We start from the raw sequence: 12,741 nt of genomic DNA on the forward strand, positions 1-12,741 counted from the left end.
TCCCAAATTTCCTTGGAATTAAATGGTGACCCAGAAGTGCGTAACTGTGATTAACTGCTGAACACAATGAGACACCATTCTTTAGCAGTAGAAGCTTCCCAGTCCCAGTACCACTCAAAATGCAGCTGTGTGTTTAGGTATTAATTGCAGCCTATGCATGCGATGATAATTCCCTAGTTCCACTGCTGCTAGTCTCCAGACCATGGTGCTAGATGACACAATGTTGCAAGGAGTCTATCACTTGTTCTTGGATAGGTGTGGTGTTATCTATACAAATGTATGCTATAGGTTTGCAACTTTCAACTGACGAAGTGAAATAGCCTACCAAAAGAACATTGCTACAAATTCCAAAACATCCTTTTATATGGCAGGATAACATTCTCCCAAATAACAATTTCACACGTAATCTGTTAAAAAAAGATCTCCGTCAGTGGGTTTCAAACTCGGGACCTTTAGAATGACAATCTGACACTCTACCAACTCACTTTTAATTACCATTTACGCATTTTCTACTAGCCAACAGCACACATAACTAACTAAATTGGTGGTTTGGTTGATACTTTACCGACACACAATGCTTGGTATCGATATGAGTGTCTGACATCTGGACGTTCAGGTGACAGTGCACAATATGGTATCCTACCTCATGGTCAGACATGGTCACCTGGAACCTTCACGATGAGTATGCCTGCGCTCATGTTCTCTTGCAGTCCAACAACACGCCACTGTCACATTTGGATATTGCACAATTTGAATAGCCACCCAAATGGAGACTCACAACGATGCTTCCAATAAATCCCGTCATGTACTAATAGTTCCATCTCAAACGAGTATGTGGCATCTTCATGTCCTTCACAGAGACCAACTCAACATCGGGCACTGTTCGCGCCTCTTATATAACATACCATGGCTGGCAACACCACTAAACATGAACACTAAAGCACTTAGGTAGCTGTTCTACCTGTCAAAAAAAAACTTCAACTCTAATCATCCTTGTCAATGCCATTTGCATGTACAAATTTACACTTACATCCAACTATGTCTTTTGGGTGCTTCACTTTTTTGTCAGGCTGCACATGTTTCTCAAAACGAAATATCTAACATTAAAGACTCAACAGACAACTTAAAATGCACCAGCTACCTGCAGGATAAAACTTGAGCTGACATCATGTAATTACATTAATCAAAAAGTCAAATTGTGGCAGATCCATATATGGAAGGAGCTTTATTGGAGAACATCATTTCAAATTAAAGTGTATTAAAATCTTTATTTTAGAGATAAGAAAAATATATTAAAAACTATAAATCAACACTTTTTCACAGGTTACAGACATATTTTATTCACAGGATATCATTTGAAACACTTAATCTGTCTTCCTCATCAATATAACAACCAAACAATACACATCATTGCAACATTCTACTCATTAGTCATTTTTGAAATACATCATTGCACTATGTGCTCAGTGATGGAATGTTTTTTTAATTAAAAGTTTACAGGTACAATGTAACAGTATCATTGGTACAAACATTTCTTTAACCACAGAAAATGTGGTTCAACTTCTTAAATGCATGAATGTAAAATAAAATCCTCTCCCATCCCCTCTCAACCATATATACAATACATATTTAAAAAAGCAGACCAAAGCAAATGAGTATTTACCAGCAACTGATTTATCCAACTATCTCAAACGCAACACTGCTTCTAATATGTATTTAACACACATTCAGTTCAGATACTGAGTGACAAAGATATGGCACAACAGTTCAACAATGAAAAAACAACCCATGGAGAAAAGTGACACTTCGCATCACTGTTCCAAAAGAATCATTTGGTGGTAACTTCTCCCCATACAAGATTGTAAGGAGTGTCACCACAGATGGTTATCTGGTGTTAATGACCACGAGTTGTCATTGCATTTTCCAGGTATTTGCTCTGAAGTACATAACATCCTTCTTTACAGCACAAGTCCAGAGTTGCTTTTTTCCCTTTCTTTTGTATTGCTAGCATTAATATTGTTAATCACTCATTAGGAAGAAATTTGGAATCTGATGAAATTCTGAACACAATTCTGCTTCAGCCATCCCATCATCTTCACTATACACTGTATTACCAAAGCCATGCAGATAACACAGGCACTTTAGAAATTCTGTTTACCCATTAGATAGAAAAGAAACTTTAACTCTTAATAATTAATTCATATAAGTATTTCTTTGTAATGCAAACACTGAAATGCAAGTTAATATTGTTTTCAAACAAATAACTATAGTGGAAACAAGACATGAATCACTATTTTCAGTATTGATTTCTAACACATTAACACAGAAAATGCAATACCAATTTTGCACTTCTGCTATGGAGCTAAGGTTTTGCTACCTCATAATTCATATCTTAATTTATACGAAGTGAAATGGCACAGTAGTTTAGAAACTAACCTCTTATTAGAAATGAAAATGTTCAGATTAATTAGCCACTTGAAGTAATGTACAGTTTCTATGTTTTACTTAATTTTTTCCCAGCAAACACACTATGATAGTTCCATGAGCAAATCACCAGTTGCTAACTTCCACACACCTTCCCAAATGAGTTAGTTAAATGCCGACCATCACGCTGACAAATGTCAAAATATCTTGGCCAAAAGCTTATGCGCTTGCTAGTATTTTTGTTGTGACTGTCTGCGAGTCAACATCACTATGCAATGAGTAGAAGTCTACTCTTTTCATAATATAATCTTTATCCTGGTCTGAACTTAGGTCAGAGAATTACTTCTGGATTTACTTGCAATAAATGTGGAACATTACAAGCAGTAACATTCCTTTTAACGAAAGAATTTTTTCTGTTATTCTCATACACTACTCCTACAGTAGCTTATCTTCAGTGAAGTTAATTAAATATTTCTAATGACTATGAAAAATATAATTTTGATATTCTCTTGATATTAATATACAATACCAAAATAATGTTGTATATATTGCACACCATAGAAATAGAAAGCGATGACTAGCTTTCAGTTACTGCCCATAGTTAAGCCACAACTAATTCATTTGTAAACCACATGAGGTACACAGCAATTGAAACACTCACACTGAACAATTAGTTAATGGTAAAATAAGATTCTGAATGGTTTATTTATTTCACTTCATTTATCACTAAAAAAAAAAAAAAGCTTAATGTTCATATGGTATGGAAAACTCTGGCAGAATGTAAATAACTTAGCAGTAAAGGTAACAACTCACAGCATAGTAGAGGCACTGAGTCATCTAAAGCACTTAAACAAGGTTGAAAAATTCACATCAAGTATTCAGTCTGGTTTATGTTTATGTGCGTGTTGACAACTCAAGTTCAATGCTTGAAATAATCCCAATAAATGGAAGACAAGGTACCCAGAAGAGGGAGGGACAACTGTGATCAGAAAAAGTGATAACTCTCTAATCTCTCTCACCGACAGTTACATATCCTATTTATGGTCTTTGTTCTCCAAGGTCTCATATACTAACACTAATCAACACAGTTGCACATGAAGGTGCTGGGCAAGTAAACCGAAGGGCCCTCTACGCTGTTACTGTAGCAAGTAATTTAAAATTCTTTGAAATGATAAAAAACTAACAGAATATCATTTAAACAAAACACAGAAAACACATGGTAACTGTAATTACCTACTATTCACTTATTCGTCCACAGTATTCCATAAATCTAATCAAAGGGAAGCCTTCAACAATATGAAATGAGTGAATGTTTATATTGTTAACAAGGAGCAGCTGCCAAACTTTTTTATTTTGTATACAGTCACAAACCTGCATTAAAGACAGCCAAGCAAATAGGGTGATTTTTTGGGATTTACATCATTACACACACACACACACACACACACACACACACACACACACACACACGGAGCCACAGAACTGGAAGTGCAGGCTGGTCAGACACCAGGTGGATGGATAGCCGTGTGTGGGAAGGAGCTAAATAGCTGTAAGATATTAATACACAAAGTGGGCCTTGTGTATTCTAACAACAGAGCCATTGACACGGACTAATTAAGAATAATAGGAGGGCAGCACCTCTGGTTAGAGAGCATGGGACGAGAGGGAGAAAGAGAGAGGGCCTTTTGGTGGGATGGACCTATGTCATGAGAAGCCAATGAATGGCTTAGGATGCAGTGTATGACCATACTGACAGGCATCTCTACCCCTCCACCCAGGCTCTGAAGAATGCTTAACAATAATGCACAAATACCATCAATAATGTGGCAAGCAGCCCTTAACACTAAGTCATGCCAAGCACGTACAGGGAAAAGAGTAACAAAAGTTGGCAGCAGGACACACCAAGCAGATAGTGTTGGCAACAAGTCTTAGAGAAGTTTTAGAGAAGTTGTTGGCAGCAGTTGCAGGCAGGCAGCTGGTTGGATCTAATCACAGTTCATCACAGAGCTAGTCACCATATCAGATGCGCATTTAGGCAGTGGCAAACTACAAGAAGCTGTGGCAACTATCACCATAAGTAGGAGTTTCGCCCCACAACAGCAGAGTCCGAAGGGAGTGCTGGCGGGTGCAGGGTAACTCAGGGCTACAACAGCACACAGTGCAGATCTACCATGCACAGAGGTGCCCGAGCAGCCAGCACTTCACAGGTTTGGAACCAAAGGTCAGGGTTCAGCAGCAGCAGCAGACTTAGCAGAAGCAGATGAAGCAGCTGTAGCAGCAGCAGCAGCAGCCAAGGCGAACGATGGGGTCGGCACAGCCAAGCAGGTAGCGGCCAACGCATCACAGATCATGGGCACTTGGGCAGTGCACATGCATCAGGTTACTCAGAGCAGCTCGACTCGTCTCGATACACTACAAGAAAAGTGGGTCATATTTAGTTGACATTGTTACAGCGTACTGTCCTGAATTTTAAAGTGTTACAATAGTTAAGTTTGGTAAGATAGCTCCTGTAGAAGCATCTTTATCTACCAGTGCTGTTAGATTGTCAGTTAAGATGGCTTTATGTACTACTTCCAAGGTATTAGAGGGGAATACATGAGACCTTAGGGACTACCTTAGGGACTTCATAGAGAACATAAATGCCACTTTTGAATTAGTCAAGCCAGAGGAACACAAAACCTTGCTGAATTTCATTAAAGCAAAAATAATTGGTGAGGCAAGGTCAAGACTGCGAACACGTGAAAGAACGGGTACACGGGAGAAAGAAAGTGTGTTCTGGAAGAAAGTTACCCGTCTAAACTGACAATGGACTACTACCGTTGCAAAGTGTTCTGAGCTAGGGAAGGGCAAGGAGAGCTAATTTTGTTGTGGGCAAATAGAATCAATCACATGCAGAGGGATTTTAGAGAAGCTGTAACTAGGCTTACAAGTCAAGAGAATGTTAAAGGTGCCATAGAGTTGATGGACTTCTTGGGAAGAACTGGTTATATTCAGGACCTAAGTAACGATAACAAACAATAGTAGGAAGCAGAAAATACAAAACTGGGTTGGCAGCAGCAATGGAGTTAGATCTCCAAGAGGAAAGTATGATATTGTCAATGAAAGAAAACGGAAGGCCCCGAGGATAAAGTTTAATTGTGGAATGGACACAGTGAAGGTCTCAAAACAAGTTAAAGATTTAGAATGTTTTACATGTGGCTTGCAAGGACACAATGTGAGTAAATGCAGAACGAATAATCCAGAAGGCAGGTTCTGAGTCATGACAGGTAAAGAGTTCACTAACCAGGGTGACACCAATGCAGAAAGTTGAGCAAGACAGAGGAAATTGACTGCTATAGATGTCAGCAAATTTAGGGGAAATCATAAGGAAACCTACGGAGATTTATGCGAATGGAGATGTCTGCGAAGTAGCCTACTAGGTAATTGTGGCATCCCATCTATAAGGTAAAAAAATGTGAATTGTTTCAAGTGCAAGTGATTGGTGCATTATGCCAAGGGCTGCCCATGAAGTCATGTAGCATGCATAGAGAAAGAGCACAGTGTCAACACCAGGTAAAATGGGGAAGGCATGGGGAAACTAAGGAATGCCAAAGCCGTGCAGTTGGGCTCTGTCGCTTTAAATAAACCCAAAGTTATGGTGATACACTGTGCAACAAAAAATGATATTTTAGTGTTATATTGTGTAGAGTTAAGGAAGGAATTAAAATTGTAAGTAGACACAGGAGCACAGTTCTGTCTTTGGTATAGAATGACTATTACTGTAAACTGTCCAGAAAAAACAAAACAGAAAGGCTTGATCTGAAAGGTGTCATCAGCAAAGCAGTGGCAGTGAGAACAATACACATGCTGTGAAAATACACTCAAATGTGGATGGTGTTGAAAAAGTCAGGCGTAAGTTCCATGTGTATGGGTATCAGAATTAGACATACCATATGGTGGGGTGATATGAAGAGACTTTCCCAACAGAGCATAAGGTCAAGTTACATTATGCAGAAAAGTCTTAAAACTGGAAGGACAACATATACCCTTGGTAGCAGAAGAGAAACCAAAAGCTTATGGGTTTGAAGGGGATCAAGAATTCAACAGGGCAATAGGGTTCTGACACAAGAAAAAAAGTAATGCTGTTGAGAGTGGAAGGCAAGTTACCATGAGGAAGTGAAAGGGAAATAATTATCCTGAGACAGGAGATTGCACGTAGTGTGCTTGTGCATGAATCATTAGTGAGAGTTTGAAACGGCAAATGCAGAGAGAATGCCTTGAAATTCAATTGAAGAATGTCAGGTTACTGACAGTGGAATAGAGCAATTAGAAAGAGTACACCAAGTAAAAGGCAGCACGGAAGCCACAAACAAAACAAAGTTGTGTTAGCGCTTTACAAAAACAGCTGAGAGTTTATCATTTAAAAGAAGGAGGAAAGAATGCATCACTGTTGGTGTGCACTGAGTACGAAGATGTATACCATCCACCAGGTGACAAATTGTCATACACCTATTGATAGCACTGGATCATGCAGGGAAGCTAGTGAATGCTAGACCATACCGGATCCCCAGAGCACTAAAAGAAGCTTTAAATGAGCAAATGCTGAAAGATGACTTAACTGTCAAAGCGAAGAGTAGCTGGTATGCGCCATTATTATTAGTACCGAAAAAGACAGATTCCAGTGGCCAACAGAAGCGCAGAATCATAGTGGATTAAATGATATTATTGTAGGCAGGCGATGTGTAGCAAAGTACTTCTCGATGCTTTATCTTGCAGGCAGATACCATCTAATATTGACAGATGAGGACAGAGAGAAAACTGTGTACAGTTCAAATTACCAGTATTATGAATATAAGATAATGCTGATACTGAAAGGAACCCCAGGATGCTTCCAGTGACATGTGAGTTCAGTTTTGGCAGAGTTGCAAGGAGCATAATGTTTTGTTTATTTAGACAGTCTACAGATGAAACCTGCAGGGGCATAATGAGAAGCTTCGTGAAATCTTTGATAGGCTGTGAGAATATAGCCTGAAGTTGCAACCAGATAAAAGTGAGAAGAAAGGAAGTGATCTTCATAGGCCACTGTATTACGGAAAAAGGAATCTCACGGAACATGGCAAAAGTGGAAAAAAAAAGTTATTTCCACAGTCAAGAACGACAAAAGAATTGAAAAGGTTCTTAGGATTAATAAGGTACTACTGGCAGTTCACTGTACACATCAGCAAAATTGAAAAACCACTCCGTGAGTTATTAAAGAAAGGAGTGGAGTACAACTGGAGTTAACAACAAAATAATGTGGTCAAAGAACTGAAGGAGGAATTGATAAATCCTCCACAACTTCAGTACCCAGATTTCACAAAACTGTTTTTTCCACCACTGATGTTAGCAGCACAGGCTTGGGGACAGTTTTGTCACAAGGAAAGCAAGTTGGTGACTACTTGTCCACTGCATACGCATCCAGAGCATTGAACAAGGTGGAGCTAAATTGTAGCACTATGGAGAAAGAATTGCTGGCTATAATACATGAACTGAAACAGTTCTGACTGTACATATAGTGAGGAAAATTTACAGTGGTAACCAACAATAAGCTATTAAAGTGGATATTTAATGTAAAGGATCCGAGTTCGCGACTGCTGAAGTAGAGACTGAAGCTCAAAAAATATGATTATTTGGTAATATACAAACCAGGAAGGTTACCCTAATGTGTATGCTCTGAGGAGAATAATGCCCAGAGAGCTGAAGACACTAACGTGAAACAGAAGGTAGACACAGTGAAAATCCCTGTAGTGAAAGCAAGTGGAGAAAGCGACCCGTGAATGTGTGAAGGGTGCAGGTACCTCTAGAAATACGAAAGCATACAGATAGCGAAAAGGGAATCAGTCTACAAGATGAGAACAACACATTAAAAGAGATGCACGATAACCCCTTGGGAGGGCACCAAGGAATGCATAGGATATTAGAAAGAATAACAGCTTACAAGCAGTGGTGCAGAATGAAGGGTGACATTGAGGATTACATAGTAAGGAGTCCGCCCTGTCAAAGAAATAGGCACACACAAGCAAAAACAAGAATGCCTTTAGAAATTACTGATACAGCTGAGACAGTGTTTGAAAAATTTTCAATGGACATGGCAAGCCCTATAGACATATAAAGTACAGTAACAGGTATACGTTTACATTTCAAGATGATTTAAATAAATTTACTGTAGCAGTTCCAAGCTCACGCGTAAAACATGGCAACTGACATTTTAGCCAAAAATGACTTACACCACTTATCATGTAGTATCTTGCTTGTTGAAATAAATAGATGAGTTAGTTTCCAAAAATTCTTCACAGATGGCAGCAGAATACGGCTTGTTTTTTTCCTGGTAAGTTGTGACATCTGCATGTATAACATAACTGTGAGAAAATGGCTACGGTCAGGAAGTTGAAGTTTGGAGGCATGAAGAATGGACAATTTTGCGATGTTAGAAGAGCTATTAAACGATGATTTTGAGGGTGATGACAATGATAAAGATCTAGACTACCACAAGACAGACTATGAAAGTAATGTCAGCAGTAATAATGAAGAAAGTAATGTAAGTATTTACACTAACCTCATATTTTCCTTTTCATGTAAACAACAGTATCTACTGTAGTTAAGATGTTATACATGCTATGGGTTAATACAGAGAACTACAACTGTGTTATAAAATTCTCCTGTGCAAATATTTGTGAGCATATTATGTTTTAAACCATGTAGCTTGCTTGTTTAGGTAATGTAATGTATCTACAAAATAATTTTCAGTGTATTTTTGATTAAGATTTGTTAATAAGAACTGTAGTAGAATTAAAATTGTAAATGAATTTCAGTGTGTTTTTCGAAGAAAATCTTTTTGTATTTAAATGACATTAGGCCTACGGATTTCTTTCTTTTTTCTTTTAGAATAATGCAGATCCTAAGTAAGGCGAACAGAGTCACGGAAGAAAAAGGAAGAGGTGTATGACCCAACAATGAAAATGCCAAGAAGCTCGCAATAGAGGTTTGCCTTATCTTCAGAAATGAGGGACAGGGAATGAGAGTCACAGCTGCAAGCCTGGTCCTAACTGTAACTGCAAAAAAAGGTTTTCAGTTATTCAATGAGGGAGAGAGAATGGCTATCTATCAGAAGTTTTGGACTAGGGGAAATTATGATTTTCAGAATGCCTACCTTCATGGTTGCATACAAGCAACCGAAACAAAGAGAACAACAAAGAAAACTGACAGTCCATCAAGACAGAGCACAATTATAAGGTATTCTGTGATGTCATCTAGTGTAAAGCACATTGAAGTTTGTGAGACTGCGCTCTTTAATATTCGTGGACTGCAAGAAGTAGGGGCATTTAGAACACTTAACATCCAAAATAAAGGAATGTTGTAAAATCCCTTCAGGAGACGGAAGGTGAGAACACCAGCATCATTCCAAAAAGTATTTGAGTGCAGATAGTGAATTTGTCAACACTTTCATAAATAGACTGCCAACGAATACAGTCATTACAAAAGAGTTGATAGTCCAAATATGAAATTCATAAGCAAGGAGTACACAATAGAAATCTGTTATGATCAATACAAAGAAGAATGTGAACAACAACAAAAATTGCCTGTATCCAGTGATAAATTTTGATGGATTTTTGTAGGAGAGCACAACATAGCCTTTGAAAATCCTAAATCAGACATTTACAGAATATGCGATTGACTAAATATTAAAATAGAAAATGCAAAAAAGGAGAAAGACCAAAACTTATCAAAATCCTTATCTGCTGAACTTGAGTTACATCAGCGTAAAGCAAAAGCAGGACAGGATGTTATTACGCTAGCTACAAAAAAGTCAGAGAAAGATAAAGGTATTTACGACATTACGACTGACTTGCAGCAGGCCCTACCAACTCCCAAACTTTCAACTGGTCCTGCTTTCTACAAAAAGAAACTCTTCTTTTACAATCATGGTGTCCATTCTTGTCCAGAAAAAACAAGGATATGTCTATGTGTGAGATGAAGGAAATGCAGGTAGAGGAGCTGATGAGATTGGCAGTTATTTCCTGAAGCACTTTGATGGACATGACATTCAGGGAGACAAGTTGATAGCCATACCTGACATCTGTGGAGGCCAAAACAAAAACTGGACCATTGTTACAGTATGGTCGAAACTTATAGCAGAAGGTAGATTCAAAATTGTCACATTTTCTATTCTGCAAATAGGGCATTCAATGTTGCCTTCCGATTGTGACTTCGACTTTGTTGGGAAATACATGTGGAATCACTGCCAGTGTGTATCCTCGCGAGTGGATACAGGTATTGAAGAAGTGTCCAAAGAAGAAACGTATGATTGTGTACTGTACGACCACAGGTGATTTTGTGAAGATTTCAAACTTGCGCAACAGCTTCAATCAGGCTTATAAAACAGGATCTGGCGAAAAGTTTGGAATTAGAAATGTTGTGAAGATGGAATTGTCAAGGCAGGAACATGAAAAAAATGGACGTATGTAATTCATACCATGGTGAAATGGATACTGTATCACTAAAGCGAAGAGTTTGTCCAGTACAGCTCCTCGAAGGCTTCAAATGTCCTCTACCAATTCTACACAGAGGTCCAAAACCAACTGACACTACCAAACTGAATGATGTTCTATCTTGTTTACCTTACATACCAGAAGTACATCATGCTTATTGCAAGACATTAAAAGCAGCTGAGCAATCCAAGGCAAATGATGAGAGCAGTGACAGTGAAATCTGAATACCACTATTAGTGTTTTCAGTTATTAAAACTGTTAAATTTAATTACATTATGTCATTAATATGTTGGCTTAAATTATTATCAACTAACTTCATAATGTCTGATTCTCCTGTGGGAAACGAAAATTTTTTAATGCAAAGAATAACATGTTATCTACATTTTACATTCACGAATAACATGACATCTACCATATAATTTGTGTCAATGTGTTATGTCTTGCTTCTTTTTTCCAATAAAGAAATTTATTTCCATTTTGTAAACCTTACCAGTGCATTCCTTAATGTTCAAATACTTAGTTAAAACTTGAAGAAAAGATATAACATAATAAAATGTATTGTTATATTTTTGTGGAACTTCATATTCTAATATTTTTAAAATGCCAGTTACCACGTTTCACATCTGAGCCCCTCATTTGTGGAACATATTATACTCAAGATACAAAATTCCATCTGTTCTTTTAACAGGGGAAGGTTTGAAATTCTAAAGAGATTCCTCCCCCCCTAAGAGAAGTGCGTAAATTGTTAAATGTGAAGCATATACAACCTTCAGCTTACCATGCCAAATCTAATATTGCTTTGGGAAGAAGCCATCAAACACTAGCCAAATACTAAGTCACTTCATAACAGGTAATCAAATTTCACAGGACAAATGGGTACCATATGCAGTCTTTGTGTTTAATACTACACCACACAGCAGCACAGGGCACACACCATCCAAATTACCATATAGGAAGGAAACTAATATACCAGGAGACTGCAACAAGACTCAGCACAGGTAAGTTACGAGGGCAGTTCAATAAGTAATGCAACACATTTTTTTTCTCGGCCAATTCTGGTTGAAAAAACCGGAAATTTCTTGTGGAATATTTTCAAACATTCCCGCTTCGTCTCGTATAGTTTCATTGACTTCCGACAGGTGGCAGCGCTGTACGGAGCTGTTAAAATGGTGTCTGTAACGGATGTGCGTTGCAAACAACGGGCAGTGATCGAGTTTCTTTTGGCGGAAAACCAGGGCATCTCAGATATTCATAGGCGCTTGCAGAATGTCTACGGTGATCTGGCAGTGGACAAAAGCACGGTGAGTCATTGGGCAAAGCGTGTGTCATCATCGCCGCAAGGTCAAGCAAGACTGTCTGATCTCCCGCGTGCGGGCCGGCCGTGCACAGCTGTGACTCCTGCAATGGCGGAGCGTGCGAACACACTCGTTCGAGATGATCGACAGATCACCATCAAACAACTCAGTGCTCAACTTGCTTGGTAGTGCTGTCACAATTGTTCACCAGTTGGGATATTCAAAGGTTTGTTCCCGCTGGGTCCCTCGTTGTCTAACCGAACACCATAAAGAGCAAAGGAGAACCATCTGTGCGGAATTGCTTGCTCGTCATGTGGCTGAGGGTGACAATTTCTTGTCAAAGATTGTCACAGGCGATGAAACATGGGTTCATCAGTTCGAACCTGAAACAAAACGGCAATCAATGGAGTGGCACCACACCCACTCCCCTACCAAGAAAAAGTTTAAAGCCATACCCTCAGCCGGTAAAGTCATGGTTACAGTCTTCTGGGACGCTGAAGGGCTTGTTCTGTTTG

At 38.7% G+C, this 12,741-nt stretch overlaps 1 protein-coding gene across 1 annotated transcript in view; it reads right to left on the reverse strand.

Moving 5' to 3' along the window:
- The window catches only part of LOC124606050, a 117,683-nt gene that overhangs the window by 1,247 nt on the left and 103,695 nt on the right, over nt 1-12,741 (reverse strand). Inside the window, exon 6 of the mRNA XM_047138009.1 lies at nt 8,381-8,436. Within this exon, the coding sequence (XP_046993965.1) occupies nt 8,381-8,436 (56 nt within the window). The remainder of the gene's footprint in view (nt 1-8,380; nt 8,437-12,741) is intronic.

Source organism: Schistocerca americana, chromosome 3 (genome assembly GCF_021461395.2).
Source record: "Schistocerca americana isolate TAMUIC-IGC-003095 chromosome 3, iqSchAmer2.1, whole genome shotgun sequence".
NCBI lineage: Eukaryota > Metazoa > Arthropoda > Insecta > Orthoptera > Acrididae > Schistocerca > Schistocerca americana.